The sequence below is a fragment of the Anser brachyrhynchus genome, assembly GCF_964034855.1.
Source record: "Anser brachyrhynchus genome assembly, chromosome: 20".
NCBI classification, from domain to species: domain Eukaryota; kingdom Metazoa; phylum Chordata; class Aves; order Anseriformes; family Anatidae; genus Anser; species Anser brachyrhynchus.
Genome location: NC_137713.1, coordinates 5441241 through 5465443, shown reverse-complemented (window position 1 = coordinate 5465443; position 24203 = coordinate 5441241). Strand labels below are relative to the sequence as shown.

At 59.6% G+C, this 24203-nt stretch overlaps 1 protein-coding gene across 7 annotated transcripts; it reads right to left on the bottom strand.

Moving 5' to 3' along the window:
• Positions 1 to 979: 979 nt before the first annotated feature.
• FLOT2 (flotillin 2) lies at positions 980 to 24074 on the bottom strand. Of its 7 annotated transcripts, none has more exons than XM_080562822.1 (14): positions 23917 to 24074; positions 23718 to 23836; positions 22659 to 22782; positions 22243 to 22554; positions 13555 to 13636; positions 11173 to 11263; positions 5290 to 5413; positions 4725 to 4843; positions 4238 to 4351; positions 4024 to 4143; positions 3391 to 3605; positions 3023 to 3206; positions 2743 to 2892; positions 980 to 2557 (listed from the first exon to the last, which is right to left on the bottom strand). In XM_080562822.1, the coding sequence occupies exons 1-14, from the start codon at positions 24041 to 24043 to the stop codon at positions 2519 to 2521; spliced, it is 1920 nt and encodes a 639-aa protein (XP_080418948.1). In that variant the 5' UTR covers positions 24044 to 24074; the 3' UTR covers positions 980 to 2518. The 7 variants fall into 7 exon arrangements, with proteins under 7 accessions (XP_080418948.1, XP_080418947.1, XP_080418953.1 ...); XM_080562821.1 differs by lacking the exon at positions 11173 to 11263 and adding an exon at positions 9339 to 9429; XM_080562827.1 differs by lacking the exons at positions 22243 to 22554; positions 22659 to 22782; positions 23718 to 23836; positions 23917 to 24074 and adding exons at positions 9339 to 9429; positions 20119 to 20268 and having other exon boundaries at positions 11195 to 11263.
• Between the last annotated feature and the right edge of the window lie 129 nt (positions 24075 to 24203).

Sequence of the window (24203 nt, the reverse complement as noted above, 5' to 3'; positions counted from 1 at the left end):
CACCGAGCCGTCCCCACCCGCCCTATCGGCAGAGCCACCCCGATGGGGGGTGTGGGACGGGGGCCAGCCCACGCCCCTGCCCAGCCCCTGGGGGGACACAGAGGGGCTGGGGGCGTGAGGGGGCTGCGGTTGCCCCACAGGAGGCAGCAGGACAGAGCCCCCGTTGCTGGCTGTCACTGTCCCCATCGGCGTGCTGAAGAGGACAGAGCCACCCCGCTGTCCCCCAGCACAGCGGGTGCCACGGGACAGAGAATCACAGAATATTTTGGGTCAGGAGGGACACTTGAAGGCCACCGGGTCCAAGGCCCGTGCCATGGGCAGGGACAAGGACACCATTCACTCAGCCATGTTCCTCCAAGACCTGTCTAACCAGGCCTCGAGCACTTCCAGGGACAGGGCACCAACATCTCTGAGGGTCCTGTCCCTGTCACTCACCACCAAAAATAGTTTCCTTACATCCCATCAAATCTGCCCTGATGCAGCTTAAAACCATTGTCCCTTGTCCCCTCCCTACAGGCCCTGGTGAAAATTTTTCTCCATTTTCCTCACAAGGCCCCATGGGCAAGGCCTGGCTGGGCCTGGGCTGCTCAGGGACACTGTGGTGGGAGCTGCTGGGGACAGAGGGGGCCTTGTGGTGTCCCCACAGCGCTCAGCTCCACGGGGTAATGATGGTGATGTGGATGGAGCGGTGCGGGAGCAGGACGAGGCCCAAGGCCCATCTAGAGCAGCTCTGGGGATGGGACAAGGAGGCCGTGGGGACACAGTGATGGCGGAGAGGCCCCGAGCTCCGCAGGAGCACCGTGAATTGGGACCACGATCCCCGATATGAGCGGGAACACCCTGACTGAGCAGGGTCCCGCAGCACCCGAGCAGCCCACACCGGCTGCCAGGAGGGTGAAGCCTCCCGTGTTGCCCCAGGCCCAGGGACGTGGCAGCAGGGGGACGGGGACAGGAGACGCAAGCCGAGAGCCAGGGCACGTGGTGACAAGGCTTTTATTATCGTACAGCAGTGACACGTCGCAGGCATGCACACGCACATGCAGATAGGGCGCCCTGCCCGGCACGCCCGCCGGCGAGTGCCAGATCTGGGCCGGCGGCCCCGCGGCGCCAGCACGAGCCGGGGGCTGATAAGGCTGAGCCCCCCCGTCCCAGGGACAGGGAGGGGACAGGGTGCTGCTGGCCCTGCAGCACCCCCAGCCCCGCAGCAGGTCACCCCCAGGAAAGGGACTGGCCAGTGCCTGTGGCACCGCTGGGACAGGGGTCCCCGCACCCCACAGCCACCCTGCCATAAATCGGGGTGTCACCGAGCCGCGGGGGAAGCAGTCTGTGCAGGGACAGATGGGATTTTATGGACACTTTTGTCTGCTACAACCACACCGAGCACAGGCGGCGAGACGGATGGGGAGGGGGCACGGGGCAGTGGCAGGCCTCAGGGGGCTGGCACTATGGGGACACGCAGGGAGCAGCCTTTTTCACACTGTCACCAGGGACAGCAAAGCCACTGGCCGTGAGACACCAGGGGACAGAGCTTTTGGGGACAAGGGGTTTTGCAGGAGCACTGGTCCCCAGGCCAGCTGCAGGGGCTGTGGTGCCAGAGGGGGCATGTCCTCACTGCAGTGCACGAGATACAGGGTGGCACTTGGGGACAGCCGCCTGAGCAGTTCTGCCTCCCTTTCAGGATGGAGCAGCTTTGGCACCACGCTACTTTTTGGGATTCTTGCAGGGCTGGGAGGGGATTCAGACCACCCCCAGCCTGCCTGGCCCTGCAGCACGGCCACCCTGCAGGGGTCCCTGAGCTGGGGAACCTTTGTGTCCCCTGCTGGGGAAGGGGCACGGCCGCTGAGGGAGCTGGCTCAGGGCTGAGCAAGATCCCAGGAGGAAAATCCCTGAGGGAAGGCAGGGGGGGAGCGGGCACCGTCCCCTGGCAGTGCCCCAGTGCCACCCTATCCGGGGTGTGACTGCCACCTCCGGGGAGCCCTGCCCAGGCAGGACATGGCATGCTGGGCCGGGCTGCTGGCACAGCAGAGCCCCCGCGGGCGAGACAAACAAAGCTAGCCATAAAAACAGCTCGTGGGCAGCAGCAGGGGTCGGGGCAGTGCCCGGGAGGGTCGCTGTGGGAGGGCAGGGAGCCCAGGGGAGGGCCTGGCTGTTCTCTTCCTACAGCTCCAGACGTCCTGCCGAGCCTCCGCTGCGAGCTCGGGGTGGCCGCCCGAGGACAGAGAACAGCGAGGCAGCACCGGGACTGCAGCACCAGACAAGCTGCCAGGAGTAACTGCGGGTCGGGGCCAAACGCCGGCCAGATACAATACACAGTTAGTTACAAAATAAATCTCCTCCCACCCTTTGTAAGAAAAAAAGAGTGGCTGACTGAGCATGCATCCTTCTGGCCCTACAAAATAAGGCACCAGAGCTTAAAAACGAAAACTCCGATTGTCTTTGATATAAAAGGAATTCCCGAGTGTTGAAGGCAGTTGATGTCGAGTGCATAACGGGGAGGGGTCTTCACTAGCTTTGGGTCTCATGCCTGGGCCCCGGTGGCTTTCTGGATCAGGGGAATCTGTAGGAGGGGAAGAGAGAAGCTGTTAGGGCTGGTGGAGAGGAGGCAGGGAGCTGCCTGCACAGCCTGCGTGCTGCAGCTGAGCAGGACTGGGGCAAGAGGCTCCTCAGAAGCCTAAACAATTTAGGGCGAGTCCCAGCACCCCAAGAGCCGCAGGGTTTGCCAGCTGCTGGTGCCTGGCTCACCTTTGTGAGGTCCACACCGGTGATGGCACGCACGGAGGCGGGGATCTCGGCGAGCAGGCGGTTCACCTCGGATGTCACGTTGCCGCTCTCCCCGCTGAGAACAACGATCTCGTCCACTTTGGAGAGGGGAGCAGCCACTTTGGCCGCAATCTGGGGAAGGAAGGAGCGTGTGATGAGCACGGAGCCAAGGAGCCACAGGGCGAGGACCCTGCGTGCATGTTCCCAGCCCGGGAACTCGCCACCTCTCGCCCGGAGCAGGGGAGAGCCGCCCCCTCCTCACCTCAGGCAGCGCGTCCAGCACCAGCGCCAGCTGGGCGGCCTCCCCGTAGCGCTGGAGAGCTTCGGCCTTCAGCTTCATCCTCTCGGCTTCTGCCATCCCGATGGCCTCAATCACAAAGGCCTCCGCTTCTCCCATCTTGCGGATCTTTTCTGCCTCTGCCTGAGCCATGAGGACTTGCCTCACCCTGCAGAGGGAAAGCCAAGCCCTCCAGCAGCCGAGACCCCAAAATCCCACCCAGCTGCCCTCCCTCCGTTAGCGCTGTGCCTCCCCTCCAGAAGCAGCCTCAGCGCTTTGCTCCCACCCCACCCTGACCCAGCACCCAGCTGGGGACAGGATCAGACCCTCCGACCAGGTCGGGGCTCACTCACTTCTCTCCCTCGGCGATCTGCTGGATGCGGTAGGCTTCGGCCTCGGCCGGCCGCTTCACGGTGGCGATCAGCTCCTTCTCCTTCCGGATGATCTCTTTCTCTTCGACGTCAATCTGCTTCTTGCGCTGCACCACCTCGATCTCAATTTCCTCCTGGCGGATCTTCTGCTGCTCCCGGGCGCTCTGGAGCTCGTAGGCCAGCTGGGCCTCCGCAGTCTGCAGGCAGGAGAGGGGAGAAAAGGGGTCTTGGCCGTGATCTCCTGGGTGCAGACGTAAGGAGCCTTGGCAGGCTCTGAAACCAGACGAGGATCCTGCTGTGGACCAGGCCTCCACCCAGGGAGGATGTCCCAGTCCCCAGTGCTGCACTCGGGGTCCTTCTCTCTGTGCTATTATTTGAGCACAGCCAGCTCTGGGTTCAGCTTGGGTGACCCTCCCCATCCTTCCACCTCCTCCTAGTCCCACCTAACCATTGCAAACATGGCAGGAGAGGAATCTGCTGCAAGGAGCACACACAGAAACATGCGCTCTCCATCTCTACCTCTGCTAACACACGGGGGAGGAAGCTGGAAAGCCCCAGAGCTACCAAGGCCACCACAAACCAGGGAACAGCAGCGGGCCGTCGGATACCTCTCACCTTAATGTTGACCTCCTCGGTGAAGGCAGCTTTCTGCAATTCAAAAGCACGCCTGGAATCTGCTATTTTGGTATCTGCCATGAACTTGACATCCAGCATTTCCTTCTTGCACTCTGCCTCCTGCGGAGAGCAAACAGAGAGCAGAGCTCAAGAGCGTGCAGCTGGACTGAAACAGGCAGCTCCGGGGAAGCTCAGCACGTCTCTCTGGACTCACCCGAATGCCAGCGTCTCGCTCGGCTTCTGCCACCCCGATGTCGGCATCCCTTCGGACAGCCGCGGTCTGAGTCTTCCCCAGGGAGCTCAGGTAATCCACTTTATCGTAGACATCCTGGAGAGGGGGAGGTAAGCCACGGTCACTTCACACGAGCCGCTCCATCTCGCTCCCTTCCTGCTGGAGCTCACGGCAATCATTTGTTAGGGTAAGGTCGGAAAGGGCCGTGTCAGCCTGCTGTCGGCCAGACTCAGGTGTGACAGGGAGAGGGGGGCTCTCCCGACATCTCTCTGGCTCCTGGGAGGCTCGGCTATCATTGAGCAACCTCCACCAGCCCTGTTTGGGGCTCGCAGGACAGGAGCTGTCACGGACAGCCCCGGAGGGCTGGGGCAGGCTGTCACATACAGCAGGGGAGCCAGGGCCAGGCTCTGCTCCTGCTTCACAGCACGGCTGGCTGCACCCCAGCCCCGTGCCCCTCGCCTGGGCATACCTTGATGGTAAAGCTCAGGATCTCGATACCCATGCGACCCACGTCTGGAGCTGCCACCTCCCGCACCAGCTTGGCAAACTGGTCCCTGTCCTGGTAGATCTGCTCCACCGTCAGGGTTCCTGCAGAGGGAAGGCAGGAAAAACACTTTATTAGGAAAAAAAAAAGCTGCACATAGCAGCATGGGGCTAAGCTCAGCAACATCCTCACTGCCCAGAACCTCTCCAACACTGAGGTCAGGCCTGGGCACAAGGGTGCGACCCTCTGCCCAGCCCCGGCAGCGCACGCCGACATCTCAGAAGTGCAGCCACCACGCGCAGGCTACCTGTGACCCCCGGGGACTCGGACATCTCTTACTGCAGGCACTGAAAACTCATTTATCACGACACCCAGCAGCACAGCAGGAGCTGCTGTAAGGGAGGAACCATCTAAGCCGTCACATCTGCAGGCGGCAGAGGAAGCACCCGCTGTGGCCTGCCGCGGGGGCAGCGATACTGCTGGCACGGGCCAGCACGGCAGGGGGAAAGCTGCTCGAGGTGCCTTCGAGACTGCGGGAGCCCGTCCGCACCTAGGATGGAGCGCAGATGCCCCTCCAGCGTCTGAAGGACCACGTTCTTCACATCCTGCACGTTCTTCCCCAAGAACTGCTCGCAGGCCACAGCCAGGAGCTCCTTCTCGGTCATTATCTTCACCTGGAGACGGGAGACAAAAACCGAACGGGCTGAATGCGCCTCTCCGCGGCGGGACGCGCACCCAACAGCAGCAGCAGCAGCAGAAGCAGCAGTACCACCACCACCACCACCACCAGGCTGCCAGGCCCCCGTGCCACCGATGCTCCGAGGACCAAGCCGAGCAGTCACCATGTTGAGCCAGGTCACCGGCCCCACGGGTGGGCTCCTGCTCCCCGCTGCTGGGGACAGCCCTGCGGGTACACCTGAGCCCTCCTGAGCCAAGGCTGCAGCGACGGCGGCCGGGGCAGGCACCTCTCCAAACCCTGACCGTGGCTCAGCACGGAGAGGTGCTCCCTGAGGCCATCCATCCTGCAGCAGCCACAGCAGGTGGCTCTCCTGGGCCCTACGAGCCCCATCTGAAAACAACCCCACCAAAGGGCCCCAAACTACCAGTTCAGCCCCTGCGCCAAAACCAGACCTAGGAGGAGAGCGCTTTCTATCGCTACCCCCGGCCAAAAGCCATTTTATTACCTTTCTCTTCCTCCTCCTTCACTAGAATTACTCTTTGTGGCACAGGAAAGGCAGAGAACAAGGAAGAGCGTGGCATGCCCAGGGAACACCTTGGGAACAGGGGCTCTGCTCGGTGTTCCCTGCAAGGAGAGGGGACGAGATGGCCGCAGCACACCAGGTATGGCCTGCCCATGCCTGGGAGCTCCCAGCCACATTTCGTGTGACCCCCTTCGTGCACGGTGGCCAGCACCCACCTGTCCCTCTCCCTGCAATCTGTTAACGGTCCCCAGAGGTGGGCACAGCCACCGCTGCCGTGCTGTCACCTCCCATTCAGCACCAGCTGTGACAGCATCCCCAGGCTGAGATGAGCCAGGGTCTTCGGAAGGTCCTGCCGGTCCTTTTTAAAAAGCAAACTGGGTTAAAAATCCCTATGGGTTTTTAAATCTCCACGCTAGGCCGTGGAGATGCAGCACAAGCCTCCGGCTCACGTTCGGAGCCCTACGGGTGCCAGCCACGGGGAGCTGCAGCCCCGCAGGGTGGCAGCTCCTGGCAGCCAGGCCCTATTGACACCAGGACGCCCGTGCGTCTGGCAGCAGGGCCCTGCCCGGCGCGCAGCACCGCGGGGTGCTGAGCGAGTCCCACAGCACCCTCTCATGGAGACATCTGGGCTGGGCGCTGCCTGCTGGCAGGGAGAAGCCCTGGCCCAGGAGATCCCGGAGGCACGCTATGTCCTGCCCCACGGACTGCTGCTGCCCGGCATCGCCCTGGCTTGGAGACCTCCAAAAGGGACCCCCCGAGGGTCTCACCGTGAGCTCTTGATGGGTTCGCGATCTGCAGACCTCACCCTGCCACCTGCGAGTCCCAACCCCTCGGGTCTCGCAGCCAAAACGCCGAACGGCCTCAGCGAGCGCGGCACTTCGGTCCTGCTCTGTCCCTGAGACCTCTGGGCTCCCCCCGGGGCCCCGTCCCTGCACCACTTGGCATTTTCCACGCAAGGGGGAGCTGGGAGAGCCGCCCACCGGCTGCACCCAGGTGCTTGGGCCACGCACGAGGCTCAGCTCTCAGCAAACCTCCCGCTGCTCACAGGAGGGTTTCTAGACACCGAAACCGATGACACTCAGCAGCAATGGTTACGGTGCGTGTCTGCCAGCAGCCCCACCTCTCCCAACAACCCCACCTTTCGGGAGCGACAGAGGAGACAGAGAGCGGAGCGGGCACAAGGGGAGCAGGGAAGGGTCCTGCCTCGGGAACAAACCCACGCAGCGGGTTTATTTGGGTGCTGCTACACCCTGCTCAGCCCGAAGCAGCCTGGAGTCAGCTCGACACCAGGCAAACCAAAACGGGGCCGAGCAATTCGTGCTCAGCTCATTTCCAGCGCGCTCATTTCCCACTGCAACGGTCGGTGCGTCTTCAAACGTCTCCAAATCAGAGTTTGGCTGGCATGGCAGCAGTGCCTCTACAAAACAACCCCACCTGCAGGACCAATACTGCCGCGCCCAGCTCCAAGCAGCCCCGTTCTCCACAAGGGGTGAGCAGAAATAATTCAATGAGCCCAAGGCTCAGAAAAATGAGGCAGAAGACAGAGCTCTGCTGGCCTGAGGCAGTGTCCCCTGCACCCCAAGCGCCCAGCCAACAGGGGAAGGAGGCCACTGGAGTGCTCCTCACTTCTGGCTTTAAAAAAGATCATCCTTGGGAACATTCTGCACTTCTGTTATTGCAGCAAACGTTTAAAAAGATGTTTCTCTAGTAGTAATTCGTTTGCTTTTTTTGTTTTTTTTTTTTTGCACAAGCCCTTAAAAGAAAAATGTTTGCCTCAAAACTTCTCCCCAGAATTCTCTGCAGAATTAAGAAAAATTCTGCCCCGTACCTCCCAAACCCAACTGCCTCCAGCATGCTTTCAGCATGGTAATTCCCCACATCTCTCAATCCTAAACCTTATAGGGTCTTTAAAATGAATGAACTGACAGCAGAAAAAAAAATAAGCAAACAGTGGGAAGAAAGAATAACCTAAATGAGATGAATTTGGGGCTGCAGTTTTAATCAAGGCACCTGGTGGTCCAGCCTTCTGCCAGCATGAGCTGCCTACTTTTTGTAGGCAATGGAAGAATGCCCCAAAACTAAGCTAAAAAGGGAATGCTGCCTTCACAGAGATACCTTCCATGTATGTCACCAAATACAGGACAGAAAGGACTACAGAGTTAAGAAATGTGGGTGATGGAGCCATGGGTACATGCATTTTGCCAAGCATGCAAAGACCACTGAGGTTAGGTGACACATTCATACCTAAATGGTTAGAAAGAGCTGAAAAAATGAAAACAAGGATGCTGGTTCACGCTGGCCACCAGCGAGGAAATGCCCTCAGCCCCTGGAATTGCCCGAGCTGTGCTGCTCCTGTCTCAGAGGCTCCAGCAAGAGCCACCCTTGGGGCCAGGAGGAGCCCAAAGAGCTCCCGTGCTGAGGCTCCTGGCCACGGCCACATTCCCAACAGCAGCACAGCGACGGAAAGCTGATGAGCCACAGACGTGCCTGGCCCTTCTGCCTCGTGCAAGAATCCAAAAACTACTCCTGGCTGAGTTTACATCTTCAGCTATGCACCCAGGCAACACACAATTACTCCGCAGCGTCAGCTCAGAGCAAACCGACGAGCCTCGGGAGGACTCTGGTGCCCTACAAAGCGCTGGGTGAATTCTTTTCGACGCTCCCAAGGGCTGCAGCAGCCACTGCGCTCTTCCCGGGGGAGCCTCTTGACGCACGTGCCATTTTGGGTACGTCACTGCAACATTCTCCTGCCAGCATCCTGCCCCAGGCACAGGGACAAGCTGTGTCGGGGCAGCACACCCCCAAGTCTGGGAAATGCAGGTGTTTAAATCATCAGCAGCACGAGCTGGGTTTCACGTGTGGAGAAGGCTTGAAAGAACCAAAATTCATTTCAAGCCGGAAATTTTATATACAAATTTTATTGCCCAGAGGGACCGAGCTCTTTCTTTAAGCTTTAACTCACCGTGAAGAATTACAAGATCCACGTGCTGATGGTAACAATAACAACCCAAAAGCAACGCAACGCTCGACGCCATCTCAGGAGGGAATGGCTCGGTCCTGCGGTGTCACGCAGAGCTCTGAGGGCCCCGTGGCACACCAGCATTTCACAAAGAGATCAGTCACCACCACACACCTCGTTTGCCACGTGGACAAACGAGACACCAGAAAAAGAGGGATGATTTTGGGGAGAAGAGAGGTCACAACGCCTTTACAACACGGGCATGCGGTGGTGTGCTGGAACCAACGAGGACAGCGTGGTGTTTTTTTTTTTTTTACAAACATTTCTTTCAAAGCAGTTGGCTTCTGTTCCTGGACAACAGCAACCTTTTAAGGGGGAAAAACCAGACGTAAGTTAGAGACATGCAATTCCTAAAAGGATGGTTTGGAGTTACTGTACCTGTGCCACACCTGTGACAGTTAAAGCTACCCCCTCCGCCGTCTCTACGTCCTCACACCTGGGCTGTAACGTCATTATCTCTAGGGAAATCCTGCCAAAAAACGTAAAATATTTGCACGTTTCCAGGTAACACACGCTCAGCTCTCCCCTCGCGTCTCCTGCCCCAGGCCACCTGCAGCACTCGTCGCAGGTAATGTCAGACAGGCACGGGAGGCAGCGAGCGGCCGCGTCTGTCCCTGGAGGCAGACGAGACGCTTTGGCCAATAAAAGATTTCCAAATAACGCTTCCAGGTGATTTAGCAGCAGGGAAAGGCTGGGAGCCAGGCCGGCGATGGGACCGTGACCCCACAGAAACGTGGCCAGGAGCTCGCAGCTCCGGGACCCCGAAGGGCCGCCCGTGGGAGGCTGGTGTCACAGGTTTAAGAGCACAGCACGGACCCCGGGTGCGCCCACCCAGCACCACCACCCCCAGGGTAACCTTGTGCACACCCTGCTTGGCAAAACCCGCTGCTGCGAGAAGCCTCTGCCCCTGCTGGGTTGGTATTAACACAGACCTGCTTCCTCAGCCGCCTCACCCTCCCTATTTTTCCCGTCCCGTTACCCGAAGACGGGCGGGAGAAGCGAGTCTCCAGCTCCTTGGGGCTGTGCCTGCACAGCATCGGGCACCCTGAAGCTCATGTTGCAGCTCCAGAGCTTGCTCAGCCCCTCGAGGCGGCCCTTTGGCCGAGCCAGGCAATCTGGGGGTCACGATGTGGTAGAGCAGGAGCTGTGCCTGGCCGCAGCGGGTTCTGTTTTGGGAAGCTCAGCCCACCCATCGGGGCTGACACGCCAGCTGCAACCAGCCAGGAGCACAGGCAGGGAGCCCCGGGGCACAGCACCCGTGTCGGCGAGCGTTAGGTCAGGCACCCGGACCACAAATCCGAGCTGGGAGGCACCAAACCCAAATCAGAGCTGGGTGCACGCCGCGGAGCCGCTCGGCTGCGCGTGCTCACCCAAACCCCTGCAGGTCTGAGCCTGCCCTGGCCGCGGTCCTAATTAAACTGGAAAACGAGCTGGGAGCTGATCAAACACATCGCACCGTCCAGGCATTTTCTGCCAGATGCTTCAGTCAGCTGGTAGAGGATCTGAGCCTTCTGAAGGCCTAACCCATACCTTGATTTAATTTAAATGCTGTGCAAGTCCCAGGGAGGTCCGGTATCAGCGTTACACTGGTTTGTAGCTGCTCGGTGCTGAGCAAACACTCGTCCTCTGTGTTGCAACAACTCACCCAAGGTCTCCGTGCTGTACTGTTAAACGTGACGACATCCACAGCGGGCTCTGCCTCCACGTGGGGGAAGAAGGGCTCAGTGGAAACCCACAACCAAAACTAGAGAGCCGGCTACCGCTGCCGTTTCCCCACGGGTGCACAGATTTCCTTTTGAAGCGGCACAAATCCTGGCTTCCCACCTTCCCCAGAGGCTGTGCAGAGCCCAGCCTGGCCCGGCCGCGGCTCCGTGGACAAGCAGATGCCCTTCTGCCCTCCACCAGGCACCAGATGTGATCAGCGCTGCCCAGGGGAGGGTTACAGCCGGGGCAAACCTCTGCAGCGCTGTCAGGAGGAGCTGAATTTGGAATTTGCCAAGCGTGCGTCTGTCTGCATTACCCACAGACCGAGGGGCGCGCCCCGGAGCAAGTGCCGGAGAAGGGGAAGGAGAGGAGGGTACTGAGATTTGCACTCCCCCGTAAGAAAACCATTCGTCTAGGTTATCCTGCTGCTGCTGCTGCTGCTGTTGCTGCTGCTCAAACCAGAGGCGGAAGGGTTAGACGCGATGTTAGGAAGCCGGTGGGTTATTACCTGTGCGACCCCCGTTACGTACAGTGGGACGCCCTCCGACGTCTCAATGTTCTCGCAGCGACAGAGGATGGTCATAACCTCCAAAGACAGTCTGAGCAGCGAGGAACAAGGGCAGGACAGCAAATACACAAAGCGGTTACCAGACAGTCAGACACTCGTTGCGAAGGACAGGCGGGACTTTTGGGTCTCAGCTTTTCCCTGTCCTGTTTGCGTTTCTCCCACTGCCCGCTCCCAGGGCTGCGCAATGCTGGCCCAGACCAGCCTCCCTCACGCTGCAGGCAGCTTAAAAAGCACAGCTAGATGCTGTAATGAGGCTGGACGGGGTCTCATCGCCCCCCAAATCCCAGGTGAAGCTGAGCCACGGATCCCACCCACACTGCCACCCTGAAATCAGCTGGAATTTTCTCTCACAGTGCTTTCCACAGACAGAAAATTCCTTTTTGTAACAGTTTAGATGCTTCTATGCCAACACGTAAGATATGCTAGAAAAATAAAAGCACAAGGGATCTGGCTACACCTCCCTGGCTAAGGCATTGATGAGAGAAGGTGCTTCCAAGTGCTGTCCTGAGACGCTGAATAATACCGCTTGGTTCCCTGAGAGGCACGCCAGCAGGCACTGCCTCTCGGGCTTTTATTGCTGACCCCTAAACAGGGACAGGATTTTTTATTTTTTTTCCCAATCCTCAAGGTTGCAGCAGGGTAAGAGCCCAGCTCCCTGCCAGCTCTAACCGTTCCTTTTGTTCCCAGGTCAGTGCTACCTGGCGGGATGCCGCTGACGGCGACACAACCGCCGCTGTCTCCTCGCTTGCAGCGCCGGCAGCTCCAGAAAAGCTGTCCTAATTTCGGAGGAGGAAATCAGCCTCAGCTCTTCGCGTTAATGCGGCAGGCTCCGTTTGTGGAGCACAGCTTATGGTATTTGGGAAAGACTCTGGTTTCCAAAGGAGAATTAAGCCCCACATCCCATGGCATGAACTGGGGGCAAAGATTTTAAAGTAAAAGATCTGTTTGGACGCTGGCAGTGCTCTCCGAGCCCCATTTGCTGGGCGATGCACGGACCTCCAGCACATGGCAGCTCGCTCCTGGCAGGCAGTTCTTTGCCCTGGACTCACCCCTTGCTGAACTTAGTAAGTCAGCCTCCTGAATACGTCTGCACCTTCTGCAAACGGCAGGCCAGCGTCCTGCACTGCTCTCTGGGCTTCTCTCACCACGAGACGAGCAGGAACAGAAACCAAAATTTGAGGATGAAGCTAGATCGAATGCACTCCTCGAGCACTGTGCCAGAGCGCCGGGCCTTTCCTTCCCCTCCCACCTTACACAAGCATCGCTAGAGACCCCGGGCCGAAGCAGGGGGTGTTAGCTGGGGTCTCTTCATGCAGCCAGCGAGCTGTCATAGCCCTCGCAGCAATCCCTCGTAGCAGCCACCCGGGAGAGGACCTAGAGGCGTCGTGAGCCCGTCGCCAGCAGCAGCCAGGGCTCCCTGGAACAACGCAAGCTGGGTGACCGCGAGTGAACAGCGCCTGCGGGAGGGCATCGTCTGCAGAGCAAGGGCAGCAGCATGCTAGCTTTGTCTGCTGGTGGTGACGCGGGAACAGGGAGAAGAGACGGCAAGGGCAGGCGGTAAAGGTTAACTGCAACCGCTGGCCTTCGCGTAGTGCAGAACCCCAAAAGTCATGTCTTTAGGTTTTTCCCTATTTATTTTTTTACACAGAGAGACAAAACCTGCATCCATGGAGCGAGGGAGGTGTTAGGACAGAGGCACAGTTAGGAACATTCCCACAGGCCCTAAGGCCGAGGAGCTACGCCGGCAGGACAGCAGCAATAACAGCACGTTAATTCAGAGCGGTAACAAGCAGCAAGCAAAATCCACGACTGAGGAAAGGGAGAGAAAGGAAATCCCGTGGTTTTAAACAGGAACGCGGTCCGCTCTTGTGGCAACAGCAGTCAGCACACCTTTAGAAAACCAGGCTAGGGCAGCAGGAGGGGGGCAAGGGCCCGTTTGCTGCGGGGTGAGGGTTGGGGCCACCCTGGGCAGAGCGCGGCAAACCCTCACGGTGCTCAGGGACGCACAGCACCACTGCCCTGGGCAAGCTCAGCGCCCACAGCAGAGGAGGGCCAGAAGCTGTGCGGCTGTGGGCGACCCTCTGTTCACCACGGGCATGAGACAGGGCCCACGCTGCTCCTGCCACAACTGTACACAGGGAGGCCTTCTTCTGAAGGGCCCGGAGGCAGCTGCAGATGAAGGCAGAGGGCTGGGCTGATGCTCAGCCATGGTTTCTCAGGTACTGGCCGGCCCTGTGCTCCTAAAGATCCTGCTGACAGCCCTGCTGGAATGGCTCTGCCTAGCCTGTACCCCAAACCCTCGAATAACTGAGGCCTGCTTACCTTTGGGTGTCGGTGATGCACCACCATGCCCAGGCCCAGCCTCCGTACACGTACTGCTTCACATCAGAGCCACAGCAGCCACCTGCAGCACAAAGCACAGAGATTGAGGGATTATATACACGTGCCAAGGAAAAACCCGCACCCTAACAGGGTGAGGTGCAAGCTGAACAACCTCATAGCACCGAGAAACGGGTCACCAGCTGTCCCAGCCCCTCGGGGCAGGGAGAGTACCTTGGATCGGCTGCCCTACAGCAGTGGGTGCTGCGAGGCCACCCTCCACATCACCCCGGTGAATCCCGGCACGCTTGTGGCGTCTGATAAATAATGAACGCAGAAAACTCTTCCCAGGGCCCGCAGGGAAGGGATGAGACTGTCCTGGCATGGCCCCTGTAGGCAGCCCTGGAGCTGGAGCTCCCTTGCGGCGGACACGGGGAGCCCTGCGCTCTCCTCCCCTCCGCAGCCCTTCCTTCACACAGCAGTTTCCCAAAGGCAACCTTTTTGTAACTGGCTGACAAATCCAGAAAACAGTATTTGCAATAAATGAGAATGACAAAGAGCAACACACAGAAAGCTGCTGGATTTCACACCAGGCTTTATTTTAGTTTTGTAAGGCAGTGTTAGCAAGCAGAACCACCGTAAGCTGTGACGCACCAGCCCTGGCATGGAAGGCCACATAAGAAATCCATCTCCTTTCCCTCACCGGTCACCTACACTGCAAACCGACCACCCTGAAACCTCCCAAAAAGCCAGCAGGTCAGTCGGAGGCAGGGAGAACCCTCAAGCTACCCTGCAAACACCTCCTGGTTCTGGCTCGCCCAAGTACTGCGGTGCGCGAGGCTTTGACGGTCCATCACGGAGCTGACCGTGCACAGAGCCTGGGCAGCCCCCACATCTCCTACAAGAGGCATTTCCCACCCTGCAGGGCTCCGAGCAGGTAAGACAGAGCCAGCGTGGGGGTCTCTCGTGCTCCGCAGCACCGAGGAATATTCCCCCATCATCTCTTGCAAGCTTCTTCTGTGGCTGGAGGGCTACGTCAGACGGGCAGGGTTACAGGAGCTGGTGCCACAGCCCCGCGAGGCAGTACCTGCAGGGCCTTCTAACGTTTCTTGGCGGACGTGAGGCCGGCCAGCTCGGCCGCCCAGCCAGGCCCTTGTTTTCCAGGAACAGGAAGGGAGGTGTTGCTGCAGCTCCGCGTGGAAAGGCGTTTGGGTCTGCGGGATCGACGTGGTCCGCTGCTACACCGCTGGGAATTGTTTCATAATAATGTCCTGAGAAAACTCCGCGCCCTCAAGCCACCGCTGTTACAAGGAAGGAACATGCCTCTGCAGACAGGTTTGGTTTTTTTTTCTTCTGCTGCAGGCAGCGCAAGGAAATGCCTCGTTTAGGATCACACCCAAAGCCAGCCCCATGCTTGCAAATCAGAGGAGCCGAGCGCTGATTCCCCATTGCAGCTCTGCAGCCTCACTTCCCAAGTCTCAGAGATCAAGTGAAGAAAAGGAACCAACAAAGCGAAACCCTTGCAAGGCTGAAGAACAAACCCTCTTGCACAATGAGATGTGGCAGGGGAGTTGCCTTTTCCAGCTATAATACGGCCGCTGTTCGAGCAGCCTGGGCCCCCCAGCTACTTGGCCATCACTTCCACGAGCAGCCACCGCACCTCTTCTGGGGGCAGCGTGCTACAAACGGAGGATTCACGGCCTCTGCCCACATGAAGGGGTCCCGTGTTCGCGCAAGAATCCCCAGAGCCAAGAGAAAGCACGTTGTCTGTTTTTTTTTTTTATGAAATCAGATTAACCATTTGAGATAAATGGAGTTCTCTGGCAAATGCAGGAAACCTGCCCTAATGGACAGCACGCAAGGAGGAACACAAGGCCCGAGGGTTAAGGGAACACAGGGCTCAAAGCATCGAGGCCAGCCTTGCAAGACAATTTAAACTCGTGAACAATCTCTGTGTCCTTTGATCTCCCCAGGTAACCTGAGGCTTGTAACGTGGCAGGAAGCGGTGAGCGTTCAGGAAAGCAAACCATCACAGCGGGCCGCTCGGGTGGCTGTGCTCCTTCCCGGCGGCTGCCAAATGCCTAACACAGGATCAGAGAGCGATGCCGCTGCCTTCACGTGCACGAGAGCTTCCTTCTCACAACCCAGTTCAGGGCAATCTGGCACTGGAATCACCTCCTGGAGGTGGAATCAAACCGTTTGACCAAGTCGGACGGACGACGCCGGGTCGGCTGGAGCATCGGGCTTGTGCTGGGGAATGTCACGGGGTGCTAACAGCCAGGTGCAGAAAGACAAGGCCCAAATTGGTAATTGGGAACAGTTGCTGGAAAAAGGCACAAAGTAGAGGAGAGAAAAAGGCAAAGGCATATATAAGGCATCTCGTGTAATAAAGCAGTGTCTAGACCGAAATCAGCGTCTGGTTCCTAGGTCCTACCGTGAATATAAATTAGGCTTTGTCCCATTGCAGAAGTGGTGCAAGGTTAACAAGAACTTATTTAAACAGATGCAGCATTCTGAGCTGATCCATTCAATCCTTTGAGGGTCACTACAGCAGGTGAAAGCAGGTTGTGCTGGTTAGCTTGTTTTGGAGATAAACTGAATCAAAATCACTCTTTTAAACTACGAGCATCAATGTTACAGAGTGGGTTTAAAAACCACACCTTCAGTTTCACTGATCTTGTAAACAGAAACCCAGAAGACTGAAACCACACTGGGGTCACACAACAAAACCACTGAGATGCTACCCCAGAATTCCTCCTGGAAACAAAAAGGAAAGTCCGGAGGCTGTTCTGTCCGTCTCTTTTCCTGCCATCCTCTCTGAAAAGCCTCGAGGATTTAGCAAGCATCTGACAAGGGAAAGCTGGAGCTCCAACACCTGCAAGAAGCTGAAGAATTAGCTCCCGAGAAGGAAGTCGGTGTCTCCTCGGGGGCCACAGAAACCTCTGTAGGGTTTTTGTGCTTGTGCAATCGATTGTCCTCACCTAAGCGCCGCTCTTTCACTTCGCCAAACCGCATCATGTTTCTTTCGGGCCATTTGGGCAATCTGTTGAGTTCATTTTGAGCCTAATCCTGCTCTCCAAAGCTCTCAAATCCATTCCCAGCTCGCTGCCATCTGCAAACTCAATCAGCACATTCTCAATTCCAGTATCCAAGCCAAAACAAGGAGCTTGATAAATCCTTTCAGCTGAACAGTGAGCCACTGTTATGTTCCCTGGCAATGGTTTTCCAGTCACTCTCATATCAATTTTGTAAGATCTGAGAGCTCAGTTCCTCCTCACGCTGCAGGCCTCCTGCAGGACCGGAAGGGTTTGCAGAACTTCCAGAAGCCTTTATTTCAGGCTTTCAAAACTCATGAAAGCGCCTGTTCTCTTTTTATGGTACACTGGCTCAAAATCATGACCTCTTGCGGAAATAAGAGGGATGTGAGTGCTCAGAAAGGGTTAATTATCCCCGAGTGCTGGGGCCTGGCATGAAATGTTTACACAAACTAGCAATAAAATGCCAGCTCTTCTTTGACTTTGAAAGAGATCAAAGAGCCCCAGAGGGACTTAACTTAAAAGTTTGAGAAACTGAGCTGGATGCTATTTCTCGAGCTGACTTCTGAGAAATCACAAGCCAGCGTAAGAAGCCTCAGTAAAGGCAAGGTGTGCCACAGCTGCTGCTCTTCCTGAGACTTACCTCACCTGAGGGGGAAGGCAGATGAGCTGTATGTGGTTTATATTCATCAAATATGTGTTGGGTGTTTTCTTCTGAGCATTTCCGAGCAAGATTTGTTTTGGTGTTCTCCTAGGAAATAAAGCTAGACTGACTGGGCTGTCACTTCCTGGCTTTTTTTTTCCTCCTCCTTTCACATCACGAACTTCAGCTGAAGCAGCCGTCTGTCCAGCCCCAAAAATGCTGTGGTCTGCACCGACTGCCCCCGTAACACGCCTGCAGATGTCCAGCTCGAAGGTGCCACCCTGCAGCCCTCGCCAGCCAGGATGGAAAATGGCCAAGCTGCAGAGATGTGGGCAACGCTGCCTGCCCACGGGAGCTGCAAGATGAGCACAGCCATTAAATATTGCATCTCCTCATTATGAGGCTGTGCAGAAACGTTAGTGTCGTCTTTCAAAACGAGCAGATTGATCGTGAGCCGCAAAAGCTGCTTTCACCCAGGCTGTAACCCAAAACCAGTGTCACGGATTGGAGAGAATCTATTTATCTAGTGGGAAGAGCCTGACGTCAGGATGAGCAGATATTTTCTGCTTCCCCGAACTCTCGGCTGGCTCCAGCCGTGCTCAGAGCAGTCAGGACGGGGCCGGGCGCCCGGCAAAGGCTCCCCAGGGCTTGCACCGAGCCTCACCGGCAGCTGCCAGCACCACTGCTCTTTGGCAACGCCAGAGCCTCGTCCCAGAGGGACCATAATCACCTACATATGGCTCCATGGAGCATCCCTGCCACGCCTGGCCTCTGCATTTCACAAACGGATTGCCTGAGAGCAGTTTCTTAGAAGGAGAGGAGCGTTGCTCAAGAGGGGCAGGACGCGAGAGCCAGCAGGCAGCGCTGGCCCATGCCTGGGAGGCAGCTTCCCAAATAATGCCGCGAGGCTCCTGCATGCACACAGTTCCCAAGGCACAGCCGACTGCTCCTGCGGTCCTGGAGGAGCTGAGATGTGCCACAAGGAAGTGAAAAGAAAGAACACCGCTCCTCAGGAACAAAAAAAAAAAATACATGCCAGAGGAGGCACGTGACAAAACTTCCTTCAGCAGGCCCAGCTAAGTTTACAAGAAGGAAAACTTTCCACTTTGCTTCATGATTTCGAGGTGCCTTCCTGCAAAGTGAAGCTTTGCAGATAACAGTCGTACGATAATTCAACACCGCAAGCCAAAAGCCTCCTGTTAACATTATGTGCTGTTGGGTTATTCTTCCCTTCCCTCCTCCCGCCCCAAACCTGACCTAACGCCATCCAAATAAGCGCTGGGCCAAGAGGTCCTCTGTGTTTTTCCCCAGGGACCGCCCGAGTTCCTGGAACCAGAGCTGCCCGGGGCTGCACCCTCCTGCCCCTGCCCTGGCACTCGCTCTGCACGTGGGTGCTGAGGAGCCGTGGGGCGGCTGCAGGGCTCTGCAGGGCTCTGCCACCTCCGGGCCGGTGCTCTCAGCGGACAGCAAGTGCTCACAGGCCACAGCGGAGGGCCGCCAGGTCTGGTGGCAGCACCAAACCCAGCTCCGACTCCCAGGGCCTGCCATGATTTGTGTTTTCTTCCCAAAACGCAACTGTGTGTTGAGGAGCATCCTCGGCTCGCCGGCCACAGGAGAATGCAAGCAGATGCCACAAATTCCTGCCGGCCCATCCTGCAAGCTGTGCTTTGTAAACTTCAGAAAGGAACAGGGGTTAAACCAAGATGTTAAAACTGAATGCCATCCTGGCACGGCCCCTCAGTTCCTCCCGCTGGATGCGGCATTTCACCAAGCTGCACTGGTTTTGGAGGGGTCTCTTCGGAGGGAGGCACAGCACCAGGTCTAGATCCATGATCCCAGCTGGAAGCACAAAATTTCTTGAAGGTTTTCGTGTTTTTTTTCCCAGCTTTGGGACTACAGACGTGCAGCAGCTGCTCACAGACCAGGAAAGCTGCAGGAAACGCCGCTGCTCCAGCCAGCTGGCGGGTGCGGTTTGTGACCCCTCAGAAGCGGCGGTCAGAGGGCACGTTTGTTTCCAAAACTGCAGCCTGCTCCTGCCATCTCTTCAGAAATTCCCATAATTATCTGAGAGACGAACTGACAACAGACCAGCCGGGCTGCGGCCTGCCGGGTTTTTTGGTCCAAAAGCATGACGATGTGGTTTCACCGCAGAGCTGCGACCACAGCACCCCCTCAGCTGTCACCCGCATCTCCAGGTGAGTTTGGGTTTGAGCATCACAGCTCCCGCCTCAAAGCCAGCCCAGCGGTGACAAAAAGGACGTAACGTGACCGAGGGCACACGAAGTGACACCAGCCCGGACCTAACCCCATTATTTCCTTGCACGTGGCCCCACAACAGCGGGGTACGCAGCCCTCCCAGCAAGCCCTAACACCACCTTACAAGTCCCGCCCGCAGCCTGTCCCACGCCAAAGCACGGACGTGGGGGATTTTATGGCTGGTTTAATTAATACCAGCCTAATTAACCGGCTCACCTGGTGGGCTTACAGCCTCAGCACCCCTGAGCAGCGCTGACGCCCAGGGTGCCGGTGGCTCCTTGGCCACCCAAACCGAAGGCTGCCAGCCCCAGTCGCCACGCTGCGTCCCCACCTGCTGTCACCCGCGGCGGGGGGCACCGCTGCGGCCCCTGTGACAGTGCCCCCGTCATGTCCTCCCTCGTGGGGCACCCCAAAACGCACCTCGTCCTCCCCTTGCACAGCCTCCCACCCCCTCAGGGACCCCCTACCCCCCCAGGACAGGACCACCCCCCTCACACCACCTCCCCGCTGCCCCCCCACAGCCCCCCGTGGCAGGGTCCCCCCTCACAGCCCCCTCGGGACGGGACCCCCGCAGCCGCACAGACTCCCCCAAAACCCCCTCGCGGGCTCCCCTAGGACCCCCCCAACCCGTACCTGACACCACCAGCGCCTCGTTGGGCCCCACCGTGTGGCAGTTGCCCATGGCGCCGCCGCCGGCCCCGCCGCCCGCTCCCGCAGCGCCCCGCGCCGCCCCGCCCCGCCCCGCCTCGCGGCCGCCATCTTGGGAAGGTCGGGGCCCGGCGGGGGGGGGCGGGGCCGGGAGCGCGGACCCGCCGCCATCTTGGGGGCAGCGGGCGTGGGGGGGGCACGGGGGGGGGGGGGGCGTTAGCGAGGGGCGTGCAAGGCTGGGTGTGCAAGGCTGGGCGTGCAAGGCTGGGCGTGCAAGCTGCAGTATGTGTGTGCACGGCAGGGCAGGCGTTATATGGGGTGTGCAGGGCTGGGTGTGCAAGGCAGGCGTTATATGGGGTGTGCAGGGCTGGGTGTGCAAGGTGGGTTGTGCAAGGCAGGCGTTATTTTATGGTGTGCAAGGCTGGGTGTGCAAGGTGGGTTGTGCAAAGCAGGCGTTATTTTATGGTGTGCAAGGCTGGCTGTGCAATGCTGGGTGTGCACGGTCGGGCAGGCTTTATTGCAGGGTGTGCAAGGCAAGGCGTGCACACTTGAAGTATTTGTATGTGTGTGCACGGCAGGGCATGCTTTATTGCACGGTATGCATGGCAGGGCAGGCTTTATTGCAGGGTGTGTTTTATTGCAGGGTGTGCGCACTGCAGTATTTGCAGGCGGGTACGCAGCAGGGCATGTTTTATTGCAGGGTGTGCACAGCAGGGTGTGCTTTATTGCAGGGTGTGCACGCTGCAGTATGTGCATGCATGTGCACAGCAGGGCATGCTTTCTTGCAGGGTGTGCAAGGCAGGGCATGCACACTGCAGCATTTGCATGCGTGTGCAAGATGGTGTGTGCGCTGCAGAAGGGGCACATGCAAGCAAAGCAGGGCACGCACTGTGAGGTGCAGCACGTGCATGTCTGTGCACGTGCGTGCAAGGCAGAGCGTTCTGTATTGCAGCACATGCCCATCTCTGCAAGGCTAGGTGTGCTGTTTCACTGCAAGTGCAAGGCGGTGGGATCTGTGTTAGTGTGCACAGATGTTGTGCTGCACTGCATGGCGTGCACGCTGCACGGCAGCCGCCGGAGAGCAGCTCAGGGCGCTGCAGCCCGTGGTGCCCAGCCACGCTGCCGGAGCAGGAAACCAGCCTGCAGTGCGCGCACGGCCACCACCTCCCCGAACCGAGGGCACCTCCTCCCTCCTCCACGTTGCAATATCCCAACCCCACTCGCAGGTGACGCCGTTTTAGGACGCTCACTTTTACTGCACCGGGGACACGGGGGGACAGCAGGGAGGGGGTCACGGCGCCAGCCCCACCAGCCTCTCGCTGGCCTCCCACAGCTCCCGGGCCATGGCGTCGTCGCGGGCCTGTGGCCACGGCTCCTGCAGGCGGCAGTCGGCGAAGTAGCGGCCGCTGAAGCGCTCGAGGCCCTCCTGCGTGGCACAGAACAGCGAGGTCTCGGCGCCCTCGGCAGCGTCGCGGAAGAAGAGCCAGGCCAAGGGCACGAAGATCGGCTTCAGCCAGAGCGGGAGGTGGCGGAACAGCTCCGTGTTGACGAAGCCTGGAGCGAGGGGAAGGGGCCGTGTCGCAGCTGGAGCCCGGTGGGGAAGGGACCCCCCCTGGGGTGCTGTTTGCCCGGGGTGCTGCCCGCGCCTGAGCCTGGCCCGGCTCTGCAGAGCAGCCAGCGGTGCATGGCTGTGCAGTGCACGGTGCTCTGTGCGACAAGGATGCTCTGTGCAAGGAGCGCACCGTGCAAAGGGATGCACCATGCAAAAGGTGAGCTGTGCAGAGGGGTGCTCCATGCAAAAGGACGGTCCACACAAAGGGATGCAAAAGGACACACCATGCAGGGGGACGTGCCATGCAAAGCATGCACTGCACCAAGGATGTTCCATGCAAAGGGTGCGCCGTGCAAAAAAAAACGCATCATGCAAAGGGATGCTCTGTGCAAAGGGATGCTCTGTGCAAAGGGATGCTCTGTGCAAAGGACTTCCCTGTGCAAAGACTGCACCATGCACAAAGCGAAAAGGCCGCGCTCTGCATAGGTGCACCGCACGCACCGCACAAAGGAAGCACTGCGCCCGTCCCCACCCCGCTGCGCCCAGCGGGGCCCTACCTGGGTGCACGGCGTAGGAGGTCACCTGGGTGCCCTGCAGGCGCGTGGCCAGCTCGCGGGCGTGCAGCACGTTGGCCAGCTTGCTGTCGCAGTAGCCCTGGAAGGTGGGCAGGGGGCCGGGGGGCGCGCGGCCCAGCGCGGCGGGGCGCAGGCGGCCGGCGCGGTGCGCAGCGGAGGCGACGATGACCACGCGGCTGGGCGCGCTGCTCTGCAGCCGCTCCAGGAGCAGCTGGGTGAGCAGAAAGTGGCCCAGGTGGTTCACCTGGAAGGTGAGGCTGAAGCCGTCCTCCGTCGTCCCCCCGGCGCTCACCCCTGCGGAGGCAGCGGGCGGTGGGGATGGTGCTGGAAGGGTGGGGGGTGGGGGGTGGGGGGAATTTGGGGATGTGGGGGGCGTTCCCGTGCACCCCGGGGCTCACCGGCGTTGTTGACCAGGAGGTGCAGGTGGGGCTCCTGGCGCAGGAAGGCGCTGGCGAAGGCGCGTACCGAGCGCAGGCTGGCCAGGTCCAGGGGCATGAAGAGCACCTCCGGGTTCCCCGTCTCCTGCAGGAGCAGCAGGGGGGGGTGCCGGGGGTGGTTGTGCTTGGGGGTGTCCCACGGGGGTGTTTGGGGGGTGTACTGGGGGTGTATAGGGTGGTACTGGGGTGTATGGGGGATACTGGGGGTACTTGGGAAGGTACTGGGGGTGTATGGGGGGTACTGTGGGTACTTGGGAGGGTACTGGGGGTGTATAGGGGAGTACTGGGGTGTATGGGGGGTACTGGAGGTGCTTGGGGGGATACTGGGGGTGTATGGGGGCATACTGGGAGTACATGGGGGGTACTGGGGCCTATAGGGGGGGACTGGGAGTACTTAGGGGGGTACTGGGGAGTGTATGGGGAAGGGTACTGTGAGTGTTTGGGGGGGGTATGCTGTGGATGTGCTGTCGGGGTGTCCAGGGAATGTCCTAGGGGTGCCCAGGGATGTCCCATGGGGGTGTCCGAGGGGTGCTGGGGAGGTGTACTGGGGATTTTGGAGGTGTTGGGGTACACTGGGGGTGTTGGGGGGGGGGGTTACACTGGGGATGTCCCAAGGGAGGGGGTCACCAGGAAAGCCTGGGGGGTGCATTGGAGGTATCCAGGGGGTGCTGGGGTGGGGGGTACAGCGGGTTGTCCCAGGGGGTGTCCAGGGGGTGCAACTGGAGTGTATGGAGGGCACTGGGGGGGGTGCACTGGGGTTGTATTAGGGGCACTGGGGGGGTGCACTGGGGTTGTATTAGGGGCACTGGGGTTGTATTAGGGGCACTGGGGGGGTGCACTGGAGGTGCATGAGGGGTACCGGGAGGGTGCACTGGGGGTGTATGGGGGGGGGCACAGTGGGGAGAGGGTGCAGGGGGGACATCCGTGGGGGCGCAGAGGGACATCCCCCCGTGGGGGGGGGGGTGTATTGATGGGGTTTGGGGGTGTGTGTGTGTGCGGGGGGGGTGGGGGTGCTCTCACCGTGCGGATGCGGCTCGCCGCCGCCTCCCCGCGCCGCGCACAGCGCGCCGCCAGCACCACGCGCGCCCCGCAGCGCGCCAGGCCCCGCGCCGTGGCCTCGCCGATGCCGCCGCTTCCCCCTGCAAAGCACGAGGAGGGAGGGGGGGGTGAGCCTTTGGGGGGGAAGGGGGGCCGTACCGGGCCGTACCGTGCCGCTCACCCGTGACGACGGCCGTGCGGCCCCGCAGATCGGGCCGGGAGCGGTAGGGCGCGGGGGGGCGCAGGCGGTGGCGCAGGAGCGCGCCCAGCGCCAGCAGCAGCCCCGCGCCCAGCAGCGCCCACCCCATGCCCGGCCCCGCTTCCTCCCTTCCCCGGCCCTGCGCCGCCTCCCGGCCCGGCCCCGGCCTCCCGGCAGCCCCGGCGGGAGGAGGAGGAGGAGGAGGAGGAGGAGGAGGAGGAGGAAGAGGAGGGCACGGGGTAGGGGGGGGTGGGGGGGTGCTGCGCTGC